General features: G+C 54.8%; 2 protein-coding genes across 8 annotated transcripts in view; both read left to right on the top strand.

Annotated features, from left to right (window-relative positions):
* CCDC88C (coiled-coil domain containing 88C) overlaps window positions 1–9,028 on the top strand; it is a 120,915-nt gene extending 111,887 nt beyond the window's left edge. For all 4 annotated transcript variants that reach the window (XM_064571491.1, XM_064571490.1, XM_045901408.3 and 1 more), the window contains 3 exons: window positions 1,545–1,613; window positions 3,269–3,558; window positions 6,735–9,028. In XM_064571491.1, coding sequence (XP_064427561.1) covers window positions 1,545–1,613; window positions 3,269–3,558; window positions 6,735–7,724 — 1,349 coding nt within the window. In that variant the 3' untranslated portion in view covers window positions 7,725–9,028. The remainder of the gene's footprint in view (window positions 1–1,544; window positions 1,614–3,268; window positions 3,559–6,734) is intronic.
* Window positions 9,029–13,218: 4,190 nt separating this feature from the next.
* Window positions 13,219–25,560, top strand: part of GPR68 (G protein-coupled receptor 68) — a 28,141-nt gene continuing 15,799 nt past the window's right edge. For 2 of the 4 annotated variants that reach the window (XM_064571488.1, XM_064571486.1), the window contains exon 1: window positions 22,946–23,122. The gene's annotated coding sequence lies outside the window, so the exon portion shown is untranslated. Of the gene's footprint in view, window positions 13,260–22,560; window positions 22,673–22,945; window positions 23,123–25,560 lie in introns of those variants that run through there. The other 2 variants (XM_064571487.1, XM_064571489.1) reach the window with 2 other exon arrangements.

The following is a 25,560-nucleotide window of genomic DNA, read 5'->3' as shown; positions in this document are numbered from 1 at the left end:
GGCAGATGCCTAACCATCTGGGCCACCCAGGCACCCCCCTAAGTAGTCTTAAGCACTCTGATTCCTCCAGCTTTTCTTAGCAGGGAAAAAAAGGAAAAGCAGTTTTCAAAGTGGTACCTGAATAAACAAAAGTACTTTGGGGGCTAGGGGACTCTTGGCTGGCTCAGTCAGTTAAACGTCCGCCTTTGGCTCAGGTCATGATCTCGGGGGCCTGGGATTGAGCCCCATGTCAGGCTCCCTGCTCAGTGGGGAGTCTGTTTCTCCCTCGGCTTCCCTCCCCACATGCTCTCCTCTCTCTCTCTCAAATCAAGTTTTTTTTTTTAAGTGCTTTGGGTCCTGTTGATTTGTATTACAGTTTTAATGAAACTTCATTCTTTTTCAAAAAGAGATGTGCATTTTTCGTGTCAGTTTTTCCCTTCTTGAAGAAGGGACTTACTCTGCTTTTATGCTTTTTGCGAAAACCAAGTATTTTTTGGCTCCTCCCCAAACCCCCTTTGTTAATAAGAGTTTTCCAGATGCCTGCTGTTTGCAGAGCGCACCAGCACTTGGGAACCAGGCGCCCTATAGACCCAATCAAAAGGAAAGTGTCCCCGGGGGTGCGATGAGCAGAGCACCTCCCAGCGAATCTCCAGTTCTCCGTGGAGTTCAGCTCAACAGCTGCTGTGCGCTAAGAGGGATGCTGGGAAGACAGAAGTGCAGTTCCTGTCCCCCAGGGGTCCGTGGTCCAGCAGGACAGATGCTGGTGCGGGGCCGGCTGGCAGGGCTCCTGCAAGAGTGGACTGGGAGAAGCAGGTCTGCAGGCTTTGAAAGGGCAGCTGCCCTTTGCAGGGGTGAAGCCACCCCTCCTGCCACCGGGCTCAGCCTGCGACCTGAGAGCTGCCACACACCTCGGGCAGGCACCGGCAGCAGCCGCAAGGGCTGGTTTCTCCAGCCCTTGTCATTGTACGGCTCGATTTTTCCCTTGGGGGTAAATGTGCATTTGAGACCGGGGAAGCAAGGAGCTGACGGACGACAGACGACCAGGGAAAGCCAGCTCTCCTCCTCCTCCTCCTCCTCCGGGTCCCAGCACTGCTCCCGGGGATCACCAGAGTGCTGGTGCCCTGCACCCCCCCGTACACCCTGCTGTTTCCCGGCTCCCACCCTCACCAGGTCTCACGTGGGTTCCAGAAAGCTCTATACAGTCATAGGAGTGGGTACTCCCACCCCAGCCACTGGCTTACCCCGAGCCACCCTTCTTTTCGGTCTGATTGCTGTACTAGAGTCGGTGCGAGATTTCTTTTAAGTCCTAGCCGTAGACCTAATAAAAACAGTGCTAGTTGTCGTTTCTGGATCGCCTACTGGATGCCATGCCTCGCACCCAAGTTGGCGAAGCTGGATCTCCTGATGGGAGAGCATAGAGAACCCCAAAGTCCATCCTTCCTGAGGACGTCTGCCTTAACTTTGGCATAGAGCGGCTCTGTTATGTAGCCTTTCTCAGATTGGACGGTTCAGTCTGGGGCATACCTGCCCCCTGACCGTTGAGGCTGGGTGTCCCTTCCTTTCAGTGTCCCGGCCAGACAGCTTGGAGAGCAGTCGGAATGCGTCCAGCGACAGCTCGCCTCTTAACCTGAAAGGTAGGTCAGCCTTGGCTTCCATGCACGTTTTGTTGTATTCGGGTCTTTGGATCTGGGCTCATTTATTTTTAGAGTTAAAGCGGTAACACGGGATTCTCTGCTGCATCTTGCATTTGCATGTATAGTCCACATCATGCGGTTTCAGGCACAGACCTGGACGTCTGAGTGAATCCCTTTACCCCCAGAGACTAGCCCAGAGCACCCAGGCACAGCACCCTTGCTCTGAATCCAAGCTACCTCATCTTTCGAATGGGTGTAGTAACTGTAGTTTCATCCATGGGGGCCAGAGAGCACGGTTGGACGGCTTTGATTCTTTTACATGTCTTAACTTTGTTGTGTAGTGCACAATATCGACTGTCTGAATGAACACTTCTGTGCGTTTGAAAAGAATGTGTATGTTGTCTCAAGACTAGAAACTTTTCGGAGATTTTTTTTCTCTTAGCATGCATATGACCAGCCCCTAGAAGACCCTGGCATGGAACAGGCACTAAACAAACCTTTAATGAATGGATGACACCTTATGTGTGTGGTGCCTTGTAGCAATTAATATTAAAGAATAATTTGAACTTCACTAGAAGCTTTCCACTTTTATCTCAAATTATTTTATTTTTAAATGCCAGACTGAGAAAGGGGAAGCCTCCTACACTGTTGGTGGGAATGCAAGCTGGTGCAGCCACTCTGGAAAACAGTATGGAGCTTCCTCAAAAAGTTAAAAATAGAGCTACCCTACGACCCAGCAATTGCACTACTGGGCGTTTACCCCAAAGACACAGATGTAGTGAAAAGAAGGGCCACATGCACCCCAATGCTCATAGCAGCAATGTCCGCAATACCCAAACTGTGGAAAGAGCCCAGATGTCCATCAACAGATGAATGGATAAAGAAGATGTGGTGTATATATACAATGGAATATTATGCAGCCATCAAAAGGAATGAAATCTTGCCATTTGCAATGACGTGGTTGGAACTGGAGGGTGTTATGCTGAGCAAAATAAGTCATCAGAGAAAGACAATTATCATGATTTCACTCATATGTGAAATTTAAGAAACAAAACAGGAGCATAGGGGAAGTGAGGGAAAAATAAAACAAGGTGAAATCAGAGAGGGAGGCAAACCATAAGAGACTCTTAACCATAGGAAACAAACAGGGTTGCTGGAGGGGAGGGAGGTAGGGCGATGGGGTAACTGGGTGATAGACATTAAGGAGAGCATGTGATGTAAAGAGCACTGGGTATTATATACAACTGAATCACTGAATTCTACTTTTGAAGCTAATAATATGCTATATGTTAATTGAATTTAAATAAAAATAATACCACACTGAAATTCTGAAGCTCTCAAAAAAAAAAAAAAAAAAAGGCTCCATGCGCAGTGTAGAGCCTAATGCGGGGCTTGAACTCACGACCCTGAGATCAAGACCTGAGCTGAGATGGAGATCAAGAGTCAGACGCTTAACCGACCGAACCACCCAGGTGCCCCTTTCCAAAATGTTCTCAACCTCAAAATCCCAGCCTGGGAGAAGTGCGCCCGGGTTCTCTCTGTTGTGGGTGAACGCAAGGCAGCACAGAGCGCCCCCCCCCCCGCCCCCGGAGGCAGGTGAGCCCGGGAGACAGACTCAGGTGTGTTCCTCTGTACCGCCCCACCCCACCATCCAGGTTCATCCGACCAGCTCCACGGCAGGTCCGAGAGCTTCAGCAGCGAAGACCTGATCCCCAGCAGGGACACAGCCACTCTGCCGCGGGATGCCAGCACCCCAGGACGCACTGCCCTCAGCCGCCATGAGTACCCCCCACCCCGGAACGGGCCTCTCCCCCAGGACGGAGTCCAGAAGAGAGGCGCCACCCAGCCCCACGCAGGGGGCCGGCCCTGCCCTGCCTCCCCAAGCAGTGAGATGGTCACCCTGGAGGAGTTTCTGGAGGAGAGCAACCGGAGCTCCCCCACCCCTGTGAGTGGCCCAGGGCTTGGACACGGCGCACCTCTCTTCCCCCGCCCTCTCCCCGCCTTAGGCCCCCCGGACAGAAATCTTGGCAGCAGAGTCACAGAAGGGGGTGGGGCGGGGTGCCGCGGCCTGGGCGTGGAGCTGGCGTAGGGGGAGAAGGATGCCCCCTGGGGGGCAAGCCACGGCGCGCTGGCAGCCAACCCCACACCTCAGGGGCTGTCTGCTCCATCTGTGGTGTGAGCGGGCAGGAGTTTGTTGCCGGCATGGAGGGCAGGGATGGGGTGGTGTGCCCACCCCTGGGAACCTCTTGTCAAGCTAGGGCTAGCGCCCGACTTGGCAGGGTGACGATCCCACAGTAGCTTCCGTGACGGAGCCCTGAGTTACCCACTCGCCCCGAGCCTGCAGCAGCAGAGGTCGGTGGACTGTTTCTGGAAAGGGCCTGCTAGTAAACGTCTTCGGCATTCGGGGCCATCAGTCTCTAGGCAAGCTCTCAGTCTGCCGTTTCAGTGCGAACACAGACGGAGCCCATCTATCGGCGAACGGCCATGGCTGCGGGCTCAAGAAACTGTACTCACGGACAGTGACATTCTGAATTTCGTATGATTTTCACGTGTCACATAAGGCTGTTTTTTTTTTTTTTTAATTTCATTGATCATTTAAAAATGTAAAAACTATTCTTAGCTCGTAGGCCGTGCAAGAACTCGTGGCAAACTGAGATTGTGCCACAGCTGGAGTTTGCTGACCTGCCTTCTGCACCTCTGACCCCCAGACGTCCCGGGCATGAGGGCCCCCTCCTCTGTCCCCTTCCCAGGGTCTCAGGTCAGCTTTTCGGAAGCTCCAGGCGTGTCTTTTGCACACACTGCCTGACTTCAGTCATGGGAGCAGTTGGCTTACTAGACACGTGAACATGCTCTCTTGCAGTTGAGATCTTTTAAGGATTTTTAACGCTTCCAGGATTCCGTCTCATTCTCCTTAAACAGCCGAACTTTCCTTAGCCACACGGTAAGCTCTGTGACCCACACCAGTAGGCCGTGGTGGAACGCGGTCTTGTTCAGTAGCTCTTCACTGAGCACCTACTGCGTGTCACACAGTGTGCCTGTAGTGCTTGCTCCCGAGAAACGAAGCAGCCCAGGGAACGGCAGGCTTTTCGGGCATCCTCGCTGGTGCCGAGTCTCCTGGTTGGCCCTGAAAGGAAATGGAAAACGTGGTCCCTGCCCTCCCTCCGTTTATATTTGCGTCTGGTGAGCACTTACTCCATGCCCTGGGAGTTGGAGAAACCAGACAGACGCCCTGCTGCTTTCAGGAAGTTTATGGTCTGCTCGGCGGCTCCCAGACTCACCTGGCAGCCTTGCCAGGACACAGGCTGCCCCCCGGAGCTTCGGGCTGCGTGGGTCTGAGGGGGGGCTCCCTGAGGATCTGCAGCCGTATGGCTTCCCAGATGATGCTCTGGCTGTCAGTATGTGTCCAGACATCCCACACTGAGAAGCCCCGATTTGGTGGAATAAATGAGAGTAGTCCAGAAAGTAGGGCTGCCTGCAATTGGGAGGCTTTCTCTCTCCACCCTCTTCTGACTGTGTACCTGTCACAGTGAGTTTCCTTTCCCTTTGCAGATTTCGGGGGGGGGCGGGGTTCCCATGCAAGCGACGGGGCCCCGTCCTGCTCCACTCAGACCTGTCCCTCGTAGTCCTTGTTCCTCACTCACACTCCATATCCTCACCTGTCCCTTTTCAGCCTAAACAAGCCCCAAATAATCTCACTGCAGCAGTTCGTGCTGGGAGCTGACGTGTGGCCCTGGAGAGCCATGCTTACCTCTCCGCCTGCCCGGGATGTGCGCCCCCTGCCAGCCCCACACACCCAACCCCTCCCACCCTCCCCTGAGCAGCCCCAGAGAAGTCACAGCTTGCCCCACCCGTGCCTGTACTCCCTGAGTATTGATAATGCTGGGGGGGAGGGTCTCAAAATGGGCCCCCTGGGGGTGCACATCCAAGAACTAAAAACTCACGGCAGGGACCCGGAGACCCAGCCAGACAGCGGTAGGCGTTCATCCCTAGTCTGCTCTCTGGATGCAGGACCTGTGGAAACCCTATGGCTTCAGTTTCCTTACCTATTGAAGATTGTTTTAGCCCAACCTTAAACAGCCTTGCAAGGTTGCTTTGAAAATGAAGGGAGGTTTTGGTTTCTTGGTGATGACACCCATGCTTCTTAGCACAGTGCCTGGCACGCAGGAAGCGCTCGAGAAACGGTGCCTGTCAGTGTTAACATCGCAGGGTCTTACCACATCCTCCACCAAAATCTGCGGCTTCGAAGGAGTATCCAGGGGCAGGGTGTGTCTCTGTCAAGTTGAGCACCCAGCTCTTTCCAGGGGCCAGGAGCTGCTGGCAGGTGCAGACGGTTTCTGAGCTCTGTTCCCCCCGCCCCCGGCCCCACTCCCACCTGCCCCGTGAATGTACTTCCTTTCCCGGTTTGGCGGGGTCCGTCAGCCTGAGGAGGAACCTGCACGTGGCTCCTCCAGGCTCTGAGATCCTGACAGAAGGCTGAAGGAACCGAGCAGCATCATGGCCCCGGCCTCTGGTGGCTCTGTGTGTCTGCAGGGTGGTGGCCGAGGGGGGACGGTGCCTTGGGAGCAGGCTGGTGGGCCGGGCCATCCCATGCCCTCCGTTCCCCCCCTACCCCCGCCCCCGGCAGCCTCACTGTCCCGGGCAGTCTGCCTCGTGCCTGCCCTCACGTGTGGCAGTGGTCTGAGCGGCAGGCAGGGGTCTGGCTTTTCAGGAGCTGCTCTTGTTCTCCTTCCTCCGTGGCCCCAGACGAAGCCCCTGCGGCGTGCCTGAGCGCGGTGGGCTGACTGGGGAAGCAGGCGCAGGGCTTCCGGTCAGCTTCCTCCTCCTGCCCCGCCAGGGAGAGCAGCGAGAGCAGATGGGAGCGGCTGGCTGTGGTCAGGCTTACAGCCCCGACCTTGCCGTGGCGTGGAGCAGCTTTGCGGGAAGTCCTTCTCCTCTCGGACATGTGTTCTTGTTTGTAAAGTTAGGGGGTTGCCACAGTGGCTTCTGGGGTTCTCTCCCTGCTGATCCACGTATTGCCCCCCAATCCGGACCAGGGGACATCCTGGGGGGGTGGGGGAGGGCTGTCCTGGCACCGGCCTGGCCCTTGTGCCCACCTCTCACTTCTTCCTCTCTTCCCCGTAGGACACCCCCAGTTGCCGGGATGACTTGCTAAGTGACTACTTCAGAAAGGCCAGCGATCTCCCGGCCATTGGAGGCCAGCCAGGACCAGCTACCAGGAAAGAAGGGGCCAAGATGCCCACCAGCTTCGTGGCCCCTACCATCAAGATGGCCGTCAACACCTCTGAGGGGAAGCTGCTGAAGCCCGGGCAGTATGTGAAACCAAACTTCAGACCCGCTGAGGCCGAGGCCCTGCCCAGTGCCCCCCCGAGACAGGTCCAGCCTCCCCAGAGCCTGTCTCTGGGCAGACCCCGGCAGGCCGCGATGCCCCCGACGTCCCACACGCCTGCCAGCCGGAGCGCGTCCCTGAGCCGGGCCTTCAGCCTGGCCTCCGCCGACCTTCTCCGGGCCAGTGGGCCAGAGGCTTGCAAACAGGAAGCCCCTCAGAAGCTGGGGGGTCCTGACAGCTCAGGGGGCAGAGAAACGGGCAGCCACGTCCTGCAAAGCCCCACACCGCCCAGCTCCCACAGCCTGGCCCGGGAGCGGACCCCACTTGTGGGAAAGACCGGCGGCTCTGGTCAGGGCCCAGCCCCCCGAAGCCGGCCCCCGGACGTGAGGCGCTTCTCACTGGCTCCCCCAAAGGAGGAGAGACTGGCCCCCCTGCAGCAGTCCGCCACGGCCCCAGCCATCGCCACTGGGGGTGGCGGTCCCTGCAGCAGCAGCTCCCAGACCCAGCACTTCCCAGCGGCCGCAGCGCCGGCCACCAGGACCAAACCCCAGACGCCCCCGCACGCGGCAGAGGTGGCCACCATCGCCCCCGTCCGGGGGCCGCTCAGCCTCTCGGAGGGTGATGGGCTCCCTGCCAAGAGCCCGGGTAGGTCTCCTGACTTGGCTCCCCACACGAGCCGGGCCCCTGAGGACTTCAGCCGCGGAAGCAGCTTGAAGAGCACGCCCGCGTGCCCCGAGCCTGGTGGGGACCAGCAGACGGTGTGGTATGAGTACGGCTGCGTGTGACTCATCCGGCCCGGCAGCTCCTGGACCTTCAAGCTACTGACTCACCTTCTAAGTCTGATGGCCTTTTCTTCCGTCTGCCTGTGGTGCCGGGAAAGGGTTTTAGAATGCGGACAGGGGTTCCTGGGCATCTCTCCTGCTTGTTTTGTTCATGGAAACACTGTGCCAAGCCCTGAGAGGATTACACTCGTGCGTGTGCATGTGCGTGTGTGTGTGCGTGCGTGTGCGTGTGCTGTATCTGTAGCCTCCAGCAACTGCTGTCTTTTGAACAAATCCACTTGAGCGTGGGGACACTCAGAGTACGGCGACGAAAGTGATCACAGAGTAGACACTATCTGAGCGTGTTCCGGCAGAACACTCGTTTGCAACTTGCCGACCTCTCAAAGCACGCGTGTGTGTATGTGCATGTGTGCAAACACACAGGTTCACATGGCCAAGCCCTCGTGGCTCTGGAAACTCCCCGCCCTCTCCCTAAAAGCCATTTGAGCCTAGGAGAAGTCCAGACTGGCCAAACTACAAAGAACTTGCGGACCTTGGGGAGACCCCAGAATGAGGGTTGCTGCTGAAAACCGGGAGTGTGGCCACGCCATTCCTGGGGGTCCCAGGCAATTCCCTTTTACCCCAGGGCCAGGGTCCCCTTCCAGGCAGGTGGCAGGTGGCCTCGGGCTTTGGCCGCCCGCCTGCCGCCGGCTCCTGGACTCTGCACAGTGGGCTCGGGGGGCCCCACAGAGACCTGCCTTCCCTGGCTCGCTCTTCTCCGAACACTGGATCTGCTGGGGCTGGGGGCCGGGGCAGAGAGAAGCGCCCGCCTCAGCCCCCTCGCAGCAAGCGTATCGTGTGCAGAGGGGAAGTGTGTGCGGGAGCGGGGTGCACGCCTGCCTAGTGACGTGGCTGCAACCTCTGCCCTTCCCCAATCTCAGATGAGAGATTGATTATTTCTGAATAACTTCTTGGGGTAGAAACCAAATTTCTTTTAATATATTACATATATATGTACACACTCCTGTGAAATATATGTACTTTGAGGGGGATCTATTTATGTTCCATTGGGAGTCTCTCTTCTCTCTCAGGAATCTTACCTGCTGCTTTGTGTATTTGGTCAGATTCCTGACAAACGTTTTGTTTTCTGTTTCGTAAAGGTGCTCTTTCTGGGATGTACTAAACCTGGTGATTTTTTTTTTCTTTTGATTTAATATACTGAGAAAGAAATGGGACTGTTAACAAGATCAGTTGTAGGAGTGCTTTGGGTTGTGTGTTAAGTAGCCGTTCATTCTGGAACACGAGGACAGGATGGTAATAAAATGAAACGGCAGAGAATCGAGTCCTGGTTTTTCTCATTGGGCGGTGCTGGTAGCATGGGACCGGCTGCCAGGGGCTCTCCTGGTGGCCCGCTTCACCTCCAAGAGCCTTCCCGGCCATCAGAACCCACAGCTCCCTTTGCCACCAGGTCAAAGAACACAAAAGAGCAAGGTTTTCGTGCTCATTATACAACGGCTTTTCCCAGACTTGCGTTTATGTTCAGCTAGTAAGAGTCGGACCCCATTTTGGTGTGGGATTCATCTCGTGACAGCAGCTCAGCTTCAGCTGGTCCTTTGGGTTTTCCCAAGGCTACTCAACTAGGAAGGGCCAGATCTGGAATTTAGAGCTCTGGGACCTCAGTTCAGATGCTTAAGTCAGATGGAGGGAGGGAGGCCGGCATACACACACCCACACATGACAAGATCTTTCTTCAAATGGTTCCTGTCTAGCAGCTTCCTCTGTCTCCCTCCTGCCTCCCTGAACTTTAAGAGTCCCCTCCTGCCCCCTCGCCCGTCCTTTCTGGAGCTCTGCAACCTGGGCCATGTGACCACTTGGTGGGAACTGCCATCCGCCACGCCTGGACCCAACTGAGCAGCGGCGTCCTGTGCCAGGGTTTGACACCTGGCCGGTTACTTGAACTTAGCCTGTGAATCTCTGCCCTCTGGAACGTCTCTTCAGTGCTCACACTTGCCAGCCCTTCATTCATTCACTCATTCCTTCCACAGACTCATTGAAAGCTAAGGTGTGGAATATTACTCAGCCATCAAAAAAATGAAATCTTGGGGCACCTGGGGGTGGCTCGGTCGGTTAGGCGTCTGCCTTCAGCTCAGGTCATGATCTCGGGGTCCTGGGATCGAGTCCCATATCAGGCTCCTTGCTCAGCGGGGAGCTATGTTTCTCCCTCTCCTCCTCCCCTGCTCGCACTCTCTCTCTTCATCTCTCTGTCAAATAAATCTTTAAAAAAAAAGTGAAATCTTGCCATTTGCAATGATATGTATGGAACTAGAGGGTATTATGCTAGGCAAAATAAGTCAGAGAAGGACAAGTGTATGATTTCACTCGTGGAATTTAAGAAAACAGGAGCAGAGAGGAAGGGAGGGAAAAATAAAACGACAAAATCAGAAAGGAAGACAAACCATGAGAGACTCTTAACCACAGGAAACAAACAGGGTTGCTGGAGGGGAGGGGCGGGAGGGCTGGGGTGACTGGGTGATGGGCATTAAGGAGGACACGTGATAGGATGAGCACTGGCTGTTATGTGCAACTGATAAATCACTGAACTCTACCTCTGAAACTAATACACTATATGTTAATTGTAAATAAAATTTAAAAAAGCTAAGGTGGCTAGGTCCTAGAGGCTTCCCTTTCCATGCACCCCCGGGGCTAGCCGAGTGTTAACCACTCCTGAGCTAGAGGCCTGAAGTCACACCTGCTGTCCGATCCCCCTACCTGGGCCTGCAGGCCTCAACTCCTCTGCCTGGCCGCCCCCACCCCCCACCCCCACCCCCACCCCTCTGGCTCTCCTAGCTCATCCAAGGGCAAGCTGTCCTGCAATCAAAAACCCAGAAGCCCATGATGCAGGCTTGGCCCTTCCTCTCTCCACACCCCACATGTTATAGGTCACTCCTTGGGCTGAGAATGGGTCTGGAACCTGCACCTCCCCCCTTCATCTTAGCCAGCTCTTCTCATCCCAGGTCACACACACACCTGGCCCTGGGGTTTGGCCGTAGCTGCCTACCTCAGAAAACTTAGCCTTCCTGGCACCTCTCAGGGCATTCACCCCAGGTGACCTTTTGGACCATTACCCCCTCTGCCTATCTCCACATTAGCCACACCCATCCTGTTGTGGACTCGGTCCTCTCTGCATGGCTCATTTGAGGTGCACCCAGCCCTCATATCACTCCCTCCTCTCTCCCCAGACAAGCTCATACACATCCACAATTTTAATTACAATCTGTTCCCAGAAGGCTCCAGACATCTCCACCCCCAGGCTCTCCTTGGAACCTCCAGACCTGACCTGTGTTTCCAGCTTGGATGTCCCAAAGGTGCCTCCAACTCAGAATGCTCAACATGCAGGTCGCCATCCTCCCCAACCAAAGCCTCTTTATGTTCCCCATCTTGTCCTATCTGTCCCCTCACATCTAGACGATATTCAATATTCCCTTCCCCTTCCCCGTGTCCTGTCCATGACTTCATCAGCTGGTTCCAACTCTGACACCTCGCTCACATTCACAGCCAACCCCAGGCAATGGTTCCCCCTGGGCGGCACCACAGGGTCCTGCTGCTGAGCGGGGCATCCCAGATCATGCCCCTCCCGAGCTCCAGGCCCCCACCCTCTGCACTGGCCTGGGAGATGTGTGACCTGGTGTGACCTGGAAGTAGCCAACTGACAGCTGGTATTCATGCCCCTAGCTCAGGGTGAGGTCTGCCTGAAAAGAGATGCGGGATCATCTCTGGGACAAGAGGGGCTCACCCTGGGTAGAACACCAAAGTGAGAAAATGAGAGAGCATAGGACAAACCTTGGGAAGCATCCAGCCAGTGTTAAATATCCAGCCAAATATTTATCAACCAACTGGGGAAAGAGGAGAGAATGTGTGTGTACACACACACACACACACACACGTATATAAAGTTTTGCTGATACAATGATGTGTAACAAAATTTACAAATAATAAAATAATAAAATGTAACAAAATCCACCCAGCCAATTGCTTCTCTTAGAAAGCTCTCACTGATTTTTGCCGAACTTGTGTATTTATAACCAACTTATGCTGGTGACCGACGATGCGTGTAGCTCTGGCAGGAATGCTGGTTCGTATTTGCGTGTTACCCGTAAGATCAAAGTGAAACAAGCCAAAGATGCGAGTCAGAACGTCACTCCCCGGTGGATGACGGGGTGACTGCTCCGTCATGCAGTAGTTCTGAAGGCAGTACGAGAGAACTTCCTCAGTTTCCCCACTGTTCACATTGTGTTGGCTACAAACACAGCTTACCTGCCATTATATGCACCCCAAACCCCCTTTTATGTTTAATCCGCACTCTTAACCTTTTCTCCATCATTTTCTTAAGTCTAGACACTAGACACTGAAGGAAACATACATCAAGCCTTGATTGGGACTATTTGCCAGTTTCTGGGGTGTAAATACTCTCACCGCGGCCGATCCCAAGCTGCTGGCATGACCTCCGGAAGCTCGGACGTGGGAAGGGATGTGCGGTAGCCCCCGTCACAGAACCTCCCCCCACCCACCCCCCCACACCTATAGAGTGGGTGTAAATAACCTCAAGAGTACAGGAAACAGTAATATAATTAGGAAGTGGCAAATCTTATGGATTTATTACCTTTGCTTTTAAAATGCAGTATTTAATCGTAGGTGTACAGAAGTCAGTTTTTAGTGATGACTATTTAACAAAGGGCTTGCAAAATCCCTGCACACCACCTGTTTAGGGATGCGCTGAAAAAGCAGAGACAGAACAACTGAGAAGTGACCAGAGGAGGAGGAGGAACCTGCGAACAGCTGACCACCTACTCCCTGTTGGCATGTGTGGACCCTCTTCTTCCTGCACCGGGCGCACGAAGCCACCGCTGGAGGCTGCAAACTCTGCCCCAGGGCGGCTGGCTCTCCTCCCATCCCCCCTCCTTGCCCTTCTGCGGGGGGGGGGGGGTGCAGAGGGAACAAGTGGGCCTGAGGACGGCCCATCACCTCTGCCTCTGTCCAGTGGCGCGGTGAACACCACGAGGTCAGGCAGGAGCCTGGGGCGCCCTGGCAGGCCTGGCCCCTGCCAGGGGACGCGCGCGGAGGGGTCGAGGCAGCACTCACACCCGTCCTCCCCTTCCCAAGCTCTGGCTTTTTGGCCCAGCCCACTGAGGTGAAGTTTACGGGGGAATCCCAAGGCCCGGGCAAAGCCGGCCACCTGCCACCCCCGCCCCCATCCCAAGAGACCCCTAATAAAGAGCGGGGAGGAAAGCTCTGGGCCCCACGGGACTGGGAGCGCAGCGGCTCTGGAGCAATGGTCTGGAAGCCGCCCCCTCCCCGGGCCGCCGGAGCCCCCGCCCCCTCCCCCTCCTCCCGAGGCGGCGCGCGAGCGGGAGCAGGTGCGCAGGGCCGCCCGCACCACGCCCCCCGCCCGGCCCCGCCCCCCCCCCCCCCCCCCGCCCGGCCTCCCCGGCCCCCGCCGCCGCGCGTCCCTCCGCTCCCGCCCGCCGCGGCCCGGCTTCCTGCGCCCGGGACCCGAGAGAGGTGAGTGCGCCGGGGCCGCTGGGGTTTGGGCCGAGACGGCGGGGCAGGCAGTGCGGGCATGACAGCGGCCGCCGGCCGGCCGAGGGGACCGCTGGACCTTCAGCAAGGCCGGCTCCCGGACATCTCCTGCGGCGGAAAATTCAAAATCCAGTCTCCAGATAAAGGCCTTTGTGGGGAGTGGAGGAGGAGAAGGGCTGGGAAGTAGGTCCCTGTCATTCCAAGGTCCACACTGATAGTGCTTTGGGGCCCAGGGACCTACCACCCAGAAGCTGTGTCACGAGGGTGGCATTTGGGGAGGTGGGCAGCAGGCCCAGGGGTCCCTGGGGTGGAGGCAAATCTCAAAAGGCCAACACCATTCAGGTCCTCTGGGGACATGCCCTGACCCTGCATAACTGCCGCTAAGGTGTCCCCCCCCCTCCCCAAGAGCACTGGGGGCGGAGTCCAAGGGCCAGGTCCCAGGCTGGAGACTTTGCTGGTGGGGAGGTGGGAGAGAGAGCGAACGAACACCCACCTGTCTCAACCGCTCCCCGCTCCATTCCTTATCACTCATTCAGCAAATGGGCCCTCTGCCAGGCTGAAACCCAGGATGGAGGGAGCTGGTCCCTGCCCATCTAACTCACACTCTAGCTGGGGAGACAGGCTATAATTCAAGGAGTAACTGGCAGAAGGTCCACCATGCTTCTCTTTCCTGCCCTAAATGATCAGAATCTAAGGCAATATTATCCCTGCACTGATGAGAAATTCTTAAGACCCCACCATCAATACTCTCAGGACCCCTTCTGTACCGACAGCACCATACACACCAGTCACTGGGAGGATTCCCAGGATGCCTCCTCATCCCCTTGCAGGTTTCAGTTCAAAAGTCACCTCTTCCAGGAAGGCTACCCTGACTGTCCTCCTCTTGATCAGGTACTCTGGCCTTCCCTGCCCATCATCCTCTACTCATAGCTGTTATCAGAGTATTGTCATTGCTGTGTGAATCCTAGCTTTCCCTCCTAAGTCAGTTTCAAGAACTCAGCCACTCAAGTTCCATTTTATTATACACATAATATTTTTCTTGAATATTTTTACTTTAGAAACTGGATTATGGCAGAACCTCTACTCGGGAAACAGACACTTGAAACCTAATCTCTTGCTATCACTATTTTCAGATCTTCCCTAGGCTGCTTCACAGCTTCTCGGGCAGAGTCCATCAATTTTTGGGGGGCCCTGATACCCCAGAATGACCCCTGGGGCCCCTGGCTAAGGACAAAGAGAACCTATATTCTGAAGAGAGGACAGGGACGAGGGCCCCCTCCTTCTCCACTCCTCCAGGGCCTGACGCCCTCACTGTGTTGGGGGCAGGAGGGAGAGAGACCAGGATCCTGGTCCCATCATGCAGCCTCCCCCCAGCCATGTCCTCTCACTGTTGGTCATCTCTTCTCTCTGGCCAGCCTGCACTGGCCCTGATGGTCCCTGATGGGTGGCCCCTCGGGGGTACAATGCAAAAGGTCCTCCGGGGCCTCCCCACTGTCCGGATCCCTGACACGGGCGCCCTGGCTCCAATACCATCTCCTCGTGCCCCCTTGGCTCCGGCCCCACCAGACAGCCCTCTGGGAACTTAGCTCCTGTCTGCCACGCCAGCCTGCATGACACACGGAGGACGTGCAGGCCGCTCACTGCCCCCTGGCTGGCTCCTGTCTCTCCCCAGGCTTCTTTTCTTCCCGACCAAAAAGGCACACTGAGCCCATTAGCATGCCCCTGCCTGAGCAGAGGGACTGCTGGGCTCCTCACCCTGGAGCAGCCCAACGCCACTCCATGGGAACTCGCTGGGAGAATCTCAGCCTCCCACTGGCTCATCCTCTGATCCCAGTTCCCGCTTGCCCTCCCCAGCACTGCCGATGTGGGTCAGGGGTGCAGAACAGGAAGTGGAAGTCCTAAGGAATGGTCAGGCCCATTGCTTCGGGGCACCCTGGGTGCCCCTCTTTGTCTTCAACTGGGCCCCACTGGTCAACTCCAGGAGGGAGAACCCCCCCACACTCATGGTTCTATGACACTTAAATACCCTTATTTTTAAAAGGAAATTGTGTTCCACTCGCAGAAGTGGAAAATCAGTACCCTCTGCCACAAAAGTAAGGTAATTAAACAAATAAAAACAAGGAAAACCAAGCAATGTTGGTTTTAAACTTAGATTAGCACCTATTGCCTGCAGAACACACCTGAGGCTAGCTTACAAAGGGAGATTAACAAGAATTAAGAACTAGGGCGCCTGGGTGGCTCAGTTGGTTAAGCGACTGCCTTCGGCTCAGGTCATGATCCTGGAGTCCCGGGATCGAGTCCCATATCGGGCTCCCTGCTCGGCGGGGAGTCTGCTTCTCCCTCTGCCCCTCCCCCCTCTCATGTGCTTTCTCTCATTCTCTCTCTCTCTCTCAAATAAATAAATAAAATCTTTTAAAAAAAAAAAAAGAATTAAGAACTAAAGGCACACTAACACCCAGCTGAGACTTTCTCCTTAGTGCAGTAAAACAGGTTAAGAGAGAATTGGATAAGGAATAACAAAATACATGGCTCAACTTCTATCAGTCGGCACCTACTGAATACAGAGCATCACACAGAGCCTGAAGTGATGCAGAACAAGCCTTCAGTTTATCTATTCCTGAAGGGCCACTTCCTCCAGGAAGCCCACCCAGATGTGCCTGTACTCCTCCCGTTGTTAGGGTTGTTATGCTTTACTGTAATGGGGTATTGGCTTCCACTCCCAAGTATAAGTTCCTAAGAACCACCACCAGGTCTGTCTCACTCACTTCACCATCCAGGTGTTGGGTCTGGAGCATGGGTGTTGAAGAGATGAATGAATAATGAATGAATAACTGGGTTGACCTCCCTGACTTTGGTCTTGCTGGGCCCCCTCCAGCAATGCCTTTCCTTCCTCCTCCTCCTCCCTCGTCCCTGCCCAAACCCCACACCTTCCATCCTTCAAGGCCCTGCTTGCGAGTCCAGCTTTTCCAGGAGGCCTTTTTCAACCCACTGAGCCCACCCTGAGCTCTCCTGTCCTTGAATATTCAGCGCCTAGCGGTGCCTGTGCGCAGGGGACATTCAGTTCCATGGTCCGGTGTGTTCCCCACACCTGCACAGGACAAGCAGTATGCGTGACACCACAGAGGCTTATTACCTACTGCGGAGTGACTCAGCGTGGTTCTGCCTTCAAGGATGCAGTTGTGTTGGGTCTGGGCCGCTCGCCGTATGGTTCCCCGTGCTGCCGTAACAATTACTAGAAGCTTAGTGGCTTAAAACACAAATTTAAACTTACAATTCTGGAGGTCAGAAATGGGTCTCGAGCTGTCAGCACAGTGGAGTTCCTTTATGGAGGCTCTAGGAGAGAATCCATCTCATTTCCTTTTTCAGCTTCTAGAAGCTGCCTGCATTTCTTGGCTGGGGGCCAACTCCCATCCTCAAAGCCGACTATCGCTGGTTGCGTCTTGCCCACCTGTAGAAAATCAAGGATACTTTCCCACCCGTGGAAAATCCAGGATACTCTCCTCATCGCAAGATCCTTAAATTAATCACACCTGCAAAGGCTCCTTTACCAAAAAAAAAAAAGATACATCTATTCATTTGAGAGAGAGAAAGAGAGCAGGGGCAGGGACAAACAGGCTCCCCCTGAGCACTGAGCCAGACGCGGGGCTCAATCCCAGGACCCTGAGATCACGACCTGAGCCAAAACCAGGAGTTGGACGCCCAACCCACTGATCCACTCAGGTGCCTCATCTCTCTCTTTTTAAAAATTAATTTATTTGAGAGAGAGAACTCGTGAGAGTGGGGGGAGGGGCAGAAGGAGAGCATCTCAAGCAGATCCACACCCTGCCGAGCGTGGAGCCAGACGCAGGGCTCGATCCCACCACCCATGAGACCTTGACCTGAGCTGAGCCGCCCAGGCGCCCCTGCAAGGTTCCTTTTGCCATGAAAGGCAACATATTCACAGGTCCCAGGGATTGGGACATGACATCTTGGAGGAGGGGCATTATTCAGGCTGCCGTAATAGCTGTCCCTGGTAGTTAGAGGGCGCTGTGGCCGGTGGTATACTAGTAATAACTGATGCTTACTGAACATTTACTCTGGGCCAGGGGCCATTCTGAGCACACTCTCCAGCACTCTGAGGTGGGTACCACTGTAATTACCCTCACTGTACAGGGCAGGCGCTGAGAGATTAAATAACTTGGCATGTGGCAGAGCCAGGATTTGAACCCAGGCACTCTGGCTCCACCGTGTGCACCTCCTAACCTTGGGGCCTCACCTCCAGGATCCCAGCCCACAGCCTGGGAGAGGCCAGGCGGGGTCTGAAGCCCAACACAGAGGGAGAATTTTCACTGAGATTTTCTGGGCGAGGCTCCCTCTGGGTCACAAATTCTCTGCCAGTCCCCTCCCATGTCAGCCCTTTGTCGACCCCATTAGAGACACCTAAGCCTATCCCAGGGAGCAGTGGGGAGCTTCCAATGGTTCTCGTTAGGGGCTCCAGGCAGGTGAGTTTGGAAGAGCTCCTGGATGCCACCTACCAGTCAGATTCTCCTCTGCCCTGCCCCCACACTCACACCCCAATCATATGAGGCCCACAGGAAACAAAGAAACAAACCAAAGAAACTAAACCACATTTCCCTCGCTCGCTCCCCGTAAGGAAGAAGCCTGCGTACCTGAGCCAGAGGGGAACACGCAAGCTTTCCACAGGCACTGGATGGAGAGGGGTGACCTAACACCTATTGAGCATCCAGTGGGGCAGGCATATTTCTAAGAGTTTTATACTTATTAATTCATTGACTGCAACAACCCTGTGAGGTACTGTTATTATCCCCATTTTACAGATAAGGGAACTGGGGCAGAGAGCAGTCATGTAACTTTCCGAGGTCACGCAGCCAGTATGAAGAGCCACGATTCGATCCATTCTCCATAAGCAGGAGAACGAAGGCAGAGATTGGTCAAGGCTGGTTGAGCAGTCGCAGCCTGACCCACCACCCTACGTCAGTCGGCCAAGCCCCCTTTTGTGCCTTCCCAGCATAACCTGCTCTCTTTGCACCTGCTAGTCTGGGCGACTGGTTTCTATGTCAATAGATTTCTTTTTTTTTTTTTTTTTAAGATTTTATTTATTTATTTGAGAGAGAGAGAGTGAGAGACAGCATGAGAGGGAGGAGGGTCAGAGGGAGAAGCAGACTCCCCGCCGAGCAGGGAGCCCGATGCGGGACTCAATCCAGGAACTCCAGGATCATGACCTGAGCCGAAGGCAGTTGCTTAACCAACTGAGCCACCCAGGCGCCCCCATGTCAATAGATTTCTTGAGAGCACTTTTATATTTCATGCTTACACCGATCTTCCATTATTACCCCATTTTTAAAGGAGGAAACACAGGCTGCAGGGAGGCTGAAAAACTTGGCGGAGCGCTCCCAACCAGAAAGCAGCAGGTTTGGGATTTGAACCCAGACACTCAGATGCTACCCCCTCTCCCAACTGCCTGAGCTTGAGCAAGCCTCACCTGAAGGCCTCTTCCAGAAGTCTGCAGCCCAGCCAGGCATGCAGCAGGGTTTCCCCAGCTTGCCAGATGTGTGTGCTCACACTTCATCTGGACTTGCACTCCCTCCCCACCAGCCTCAGAGTTTCCTGCCTTCGGGTGGCCACATTAGTCACACTCTGTCTGAGAGCCCAAGGATTATGAGTGGGAGCGGAAACAACAGTTGTGTTAATCAGGTCAGTCTGATTAATCAGTTCAGGCCCAAACCTGCTGGACTGCGGTGATGCCAGGAAAGAGAATTCTCAGAAAAACCATCTTCTTGCTGCTTGAAACTGTCCAGGGACGAGCTTGACTCTGCAGTGGCAAGGATTTCTCAAAAGGAAAGTCAGACACACCAAAAGGAGTAGCTAGGAGGCTCACAACGACAGGAAGCACAGGGCCGGGGAGTCTGCAAGAGGCAGAGGAAGCAGGGGCTCATTCTGTTATTCAGGGGGATAAAGACAGATTTCCTCTGAGGCTGGCCAGCTGTGCTAATTGGAAGGAACTGGAAAAAACAGTAATTTATTTTCAAGTAAATAATCTGTGCACATTCTAAACTATGTGCCTATTCTTCCATTAGTGCGAGTTTACAGTGAAGACGCATCTGGTCCAGTCAGAGACTTGGCAGGAAGAAGAGGCACTGTCAGGCAGGGTACCCGACCAAGGAGAGGTTAACCCAGGCACGGTTTTTCAAAGGTGTGGGGAGGGCTAAGGGAACCAGTGCAGGACAGTGCAGCAGCCTGGGCCTAGCTCCTCGGGGTAGCTGTCGTTACCCCAGGCTGGAGGACGAAGAGGGAGCAGCCACACAGGCCAAGGACTCCAGCTGCAGCTAAAGGCAGGCAGCCAGCCTGGCAGGGGGAGAAATACTCCCTCCTCTTCACTCTCCTGCCATCCTCTGATCCCAGTTGGCGCCTCCCATTGGCCAAACCCAACAGAAGCCAGAGGGCAGGGGAGGCCAGTGATCCAATCCGTGGAGTTAGGATGGAGACAGGTAGAGAGTGGATCTGGATGGGCTGATAAAAAGTCCTTGGCACACTTCTGGCCCTGGTACCACAATCTCTTTCCTCCACCCCCTCTACTGCCATTTCTGAGCACCTACAGGCCTTCCCTAATCAGACACTGGGAAAATGCGAATGCCGAGACCAAAAAACCCAGGGGAGACTGGAAAAGAAGCAATGGATGTCAACGTCACTTATGCCAGGTATGGAGAAATTCTGCCCACGTCTCTGGAGTCCAGCCCATTGTGGGAGATGATTGCTGTGGGCAGGAAAGACAGTTATTAGTGCAGTGTCTCCAATCAGCATTCCAGGAGCATGGGCCATAATTTGCCATCCCCTAGAACCAGGAAGGTTCTGGAAAACAATGCATGCTTCATTTTAACTTAGCTGTTTGTTGTTTACAAGGCCAATGCCAGGTTGTTTTGTTTTTTTTTTTACAAAAGAACAAATTCTGCTGCCCCTGCCAAGGACTGGATATCTTGACACCAAGAAACACAGCAGAAGGTGACATTGTAGGCAGCACGATGAATCTTTTTGCTTCTCCAAATCTAGCATCTTCTTAGGGAGGCATGGCCAGAGATGCCAACCCTTTTCCCACCGGCCAATTCTGGATCTTTAAATAACTAGTATAGGTACCATGCTGTTCTAGCTCTAAAAAGTGAAGCAGGAGTCCAAATGGAGCTTGTTTTAATTGAAGAGTGTTTACACTTGTAAAAGGTTCTGGGTTTAGAGATCCATAAACAGAGAACAGAGACTGAATGCTAGAAAGAGATAGGCAGGGAGAGAGGGGGCCACCATCTGATCAGTTACAGTGTGTATGCCACCCCCCTAGTTGTGAATCTGGCAGCCCCCACAAGATTCACTTTGTAACAAACTTTCTACATGGCATGCACTGTTTGCACCAGTGGGAGACAGAATCCTGGATCTGGCAACTGACGATGGGCTTTAAAACACCCCACTTCCCTCCTGGGGGGATAGGATGAGGCAGATCATAGTTGCTGCAAGAAGCAGCTTCAGTTAGGACTCTATTCAAGTCCTGGTTCAGACACTCAGAACTGAGTGGCCTCGGGCAATTCACTGAACCTCAGTTTCCTGATCTGTAAAATGGAAAGAAAACTACTTGCGGGAATTCAAAGAGACCATTCATAAGCCCTAGGGACACAGTAAGCATTCAAAAGATAAGAGCCACATATAAGAGGGTATGTGGCGGGGACAACAGCGAACATCCATTGAACCCTAATATCTGCTGGGTGGCGAGCTAAGGGCTTTGCCTGATTTAATCATGAAATCACCTCAGCTTCCTTTTGAAGCGTGTCCCCGTTTCACACATGAGGAACTAGGCACAGAGAGTTTGAGGGATTTATCCAAGGTCGTCCTACTAGTATGTAGCAGAGCTGGGGCTCCAACTCTAGACACTCTGGCTTTTGAAGGCAAACTCTGATGTGCATTTTTATGGCATGCATAATTAATCCAGAAAACTCCATTTGTGAAGATTTCACAAGGAGGAGGAATTTCAAAATGAGGACAGCCTCTGAGAAGAGCTTGCCAGGAGGTTCTTGCTTCCCTCTGCTCCCCCTGCCCGCCCCCCCCAGCCAGGGTATCTTCTCCCCGCTTGTCCACTGTCCACTTCCCTCCAGAGACTCACGGAGGGGCCCAGTCACGAAGAGGGCAGTTTTGAGCCACCCGGAGGGCTTAGCCGAGGGTGAGACATCGACTTCTCTCTTTACCTCTCTGCCCGCTCTCTGGTTGCCCTCCATCCTAACCCCCGACCATGGGTCCTAACAACCATAACGGCACAGGATTCTGCAGACTCCCGCAGGGGCCACTCCCAGACACTCATTTCACAAACAGGAATGGGGTGCTCTCCTCTGAGCCAAGCGCTGGGCCAGGAGTGAGTGTCCTGCAGAGAGACAGCTGGGTGCCAGTGACCCCAGTGGATGGTGCAAAAGATGCTGGGAAGGGAGCCAAGGGAGCACCGCACAACTGAGAGCCAAGAAGGCTTGATAGGGGAAGTGACATTTGGGTCTAAAACCTGGGGCTGGAGTTCAGGAGATGGAGTTCAGGAGTTCTTTTGAGTGGAGAGGGACACAGTTAAGATCTGCGGGTATGGGGCGCCTGGGTGGCTCAGATGGTTAAGCGTCTGCCTTCGGCTCAGGTCATGATCCCAGGGTCCTGGGATCGAGTCCCGCATCGGGCTCTCTGCTTCTTGGGAGCCTGCTTCTCCCTCTGCCTCTCTCTCTCTGTCTCTCATGAATAAATAAATAAAAATCTTTAAAAAAAAAAAAAAAAAGATCTGCGGGTATGAAAGAGCAGAGGTGCTGAAGGAACAGCTAAGGGTAGCTTGGGGTAGGATGCTGGCTCCGGACTCACCTGCTTGGGTTTGAATCTCAGTGCCTCCACTTACTACCTGTGTGACCTCGGGCTCATTAGTTGACCTCTCTGTGCCTCATCCCCCCACGTGCAAAATGGGGATGATAACAGTATGTACCTAGTAGAGTGGGGAGGATCCGATGAGTTCCGTGCATCTAAGTGCTTGGTACAGTGCCTGGCACACAGTGAGTGCTCAACCCTGCAAAGCTCTGGCTACTGTTACTGCTGTTCTACGGGGGTTTGGGGCAGAGGACAGGCAGGTGGCCTTAGCGCCTCATTGAATTCCCAATAAAACCAGCAGGAGGTCCTCTGTGTTGTGCCTGGCCACGCATGACTCAGGCACACCCGGGGGGGGGGGGGGGGGGGAACACCAGGGCAGGGATCCAGGAGGCAACAAACCTAGGCTGGCCCGCTGGGGCTGAGGTCAGGGGAGCTGGAGAGAGGCTCAGGGCAGCAGCGCGGGATTGCACTTCCTGAGTGGCTACCGATGTGCTGGCGCTGCGGATAAAGGACGTGAAAAGCACAGAAAGGTGCTTCCCGGGCTCTGCTCTCAGCTTAGGGATGTGGCGGAGAAGGACCCTTGTCCTTTTGCAGAGGCAAGGCCAGTCTGAGCCCTGTGCCGGGGACACAATGGTGTGGGGGTGGGGAGTGCTGTACCTCTAGGACAGGTCTGAGCGACTGTGGTTCTTCCTGGCAGGCGCCTCGCCTGTGGCCTGTGGTCAGTGACGGGCAGGGCAAGGACCCGCAGGACTGGGTGCGCCCGACGGGGGAAGGAGGGGAAGGGGCGAGGATGGGGGGGCTCGGGGCACCACGAGGAGGAGGGTCTGGCCAGGAAATGGACCCGCCAGCGTTCCCAGACCACCTCTGCCAGCAACCAGAGGACGCAGCGCCCACCTTGCTCGCGGCGCGCTGGCCCTAGGAGGGGGCGCGGACAACGCGCGGGGTAACTGCGCCCGGCACTCTGGCCCTTCACCGCGCAGGTATGTGTCCCCCGGAGCCAGGCCTCTTCCTCTCGCCACGGTCGGGGTCGGTCGGTCGTGGGGTCCCTGGCGCACCAGGAAACCGCCTGCGCACAGCCGAGCGCGCCGGGTCCCGGGCACTGGCCGCCAGGTCGGCGCCTTCCCCGGCACGGCCCCGCGAGCGCGCGCGGAAGCCGCGGGCCCGTGGCGGCCACGTGTACGTGCGCGGGGCGCGGCGGCCCCGTGCGGGAGCGACGGCGTGCGCGCGTGGGTGCGCGGGACAGGGCGGGCCAGCGCGGGAGCGGCCGCGTGTGCGCGCGCGCGCGGGCCCGGGCGGCGGCGGCCAAGAGCGGGCGCGCCCCGGACGAGCACGGCGGGCGCCTAGCGGAAGCGGGCAGACGCGGCTGCGGCCGGGCCAGCCTGGTGTCTAACCCCCGAGCGCCGCCGGCGCGTCCCGGTCCCTCTCCGGGGTGGAATGTCTCTGCCCCGCGGTTGCTGCCTGCTCTGGCAGCCACCCCCTCGGCTGGCTCAGTGGCCACCTGGCAATTACACACACACAGCTAACCCTGCCCAGATCCCGGCAGGCAGCCCAGTGACACAAAGATTCGCCAGGTTTTCCTTTCCTTCCCCCGAAACTGCTCGGTCGGTGTCTCTTGCGTGAAGGGCAGGTGTCCGGCCCAGGGAAAGCTTGCCTGCGATTGGCCGAAGGAACGCCGGGTGGGGTTGGCAAGGCCTCCGGCCTGGCAGTCGGTGGACCCGGATTATCCTCAAGCTGGAGAACAGTGACAGGGTGGCCACACGGCACAGGAAGACACTTTTGGATTTAGGAGGAGGGATAGAGGAGGGAGCACAGTCTTGGAGCCAGAGGCTCTGTGACTTTGGGCAGGTCACTTTCTGTGTCTGGGCCTCGGTGAAACAGAAATAACTATTGGCCATGGCAACCACATAGAGGGTCGTGAGGACAAAAGAGATGTGAGAATGGTCCAGATCTGAGACGATGCGATTGTGTCTTCTGGCACAGGTAAGCTTTCAAAGAAAAGAAGTCAGGGAAAATTCCTGAGCTTAACAGAGGATGTGGGGCTTAAGCAGTGTGGATGCCATAGATTAGGGCATCTGCTGCTGAGAGCCCCATTCCAAAGCTAGAGGACTATGATCCACATCTCAGCTCTTCCTCTTACTAGACCTATTACCTTAGGCAGATCAGCTACCCTGTTTTTAAGCCTCGGTGTCACTTTCTGTGAAATGGGTATGATAATAGAGCCTGCTTCCTAGGGTGGTCATGAGATCATGCAGCTGAAGATCTTGCCTTGAAAGCTTTGCAGTGCCCCCTAAACCTTAGCTATGAATATTGTTATTATCATCATGTTGAACCCTTCTGGGTACAGTGCACACTGTAGGGAGGGAAGACTCATCCAACAGCAAACAGTGGAAAACGGGTTTTATCCTTCCTAGCTGGCTGGTCTCAAACAAGATACCTTCCCTCTCTGAGCCTTAGTAGTTCATGGGGAAAATGATGATTATTATATCCACCCCACAAAGTTGTTATAAAAATTAAAATAACCATATGAATGAATCCAGCACATGATAAGCCCTCACCTGATTTTGGAGAAAAATAATACTTGTGTTCCAGTTATCTACTGCTGTATAACAAACCACTTTAAAGACAGCTGCTTAAAATAACAGCATTCATCTACTTTGCTCAGGAATCCACGATTGGGGCAGGGTTTGGTGAGGATGCTGTATCTCTGCTCCTTGCAGCATCTGCTGATGGGGCCCAGCTGGGGCAAGAGAATCTTCTTCCAAGATCACACACTCGTGTGCTAAGCCAGTTGATGCTGACCCTCAGCTGGGACTGTCGTTCAGGGTCTGGGTTCCTGTCAATGTGGGCCCCCTCCCAGCACGGTAGCCAGGTTTTAAGGGCAACTATCCCAAGTGATAGGAAGTGGAAGCTTCCAGTCTCTTCAGAGTTGGCCTCAGTAGCAACAGCCCACCGAGATTCAAGGGCAGGGGACTTAGACCCCGTCTCTCAATGAGAAAAAGCATCAAATCATTTCCAGCTGTCTTGAATCTACCACAACTTGAAAACCTTCCTTTGTGCTTTTGCTTTTTTTACTTTTCCTGGGTGCCATGGTGACAAATTAATTCAACTTTGCAAAGACGACCAGCAGAGATCCAGATATCCATAACTAGGGTCTTATCACAGAGCCTGTTTGGGTCCGGATCTCTTTCTCTGGGCCTGATTCCGGGCTGAAGGAGCAGGCATCCTATATAGTGGCTTCTCTGGTATCTGTTTCCTTGGAACTTCCGGGGCTTCAGTCCCCAGCTCTGCCAACCCCTTGTCTTTAAAACAAGAGGGGGAAGCCAGGAAGAGGGTAATTGGGGTTCAGAAAAGCAGATTTTTCGCAGGTGGCCCAGGCTGAGGATAATGAGCATCGATGTAGCTTTCAGTTTCCTAGAGA

The sequence above is a fragment of the Mirounga angustirostris genome, unplaced genomic scaffold, assembly GCF_029215605.1.
Source record: "Mirounga angustirostris isolate CCGP_5_RB_7025 unplaced genomic scaffold, mMirAng1.0.hap1 SCAF_9, whole genome shotgun sequence".
Lineage (NCBI taxonomy): Eukaryota > Metazoa > Chordata > Mammalia > Carnivora > Phocidae > Mirounga > Mirounga angustirostris.
The sequence above is the reverse complement of the archived record's forward strand: the minus strand, read 5'-3'. Positions and strand labels throughout refer to the sequence as shown.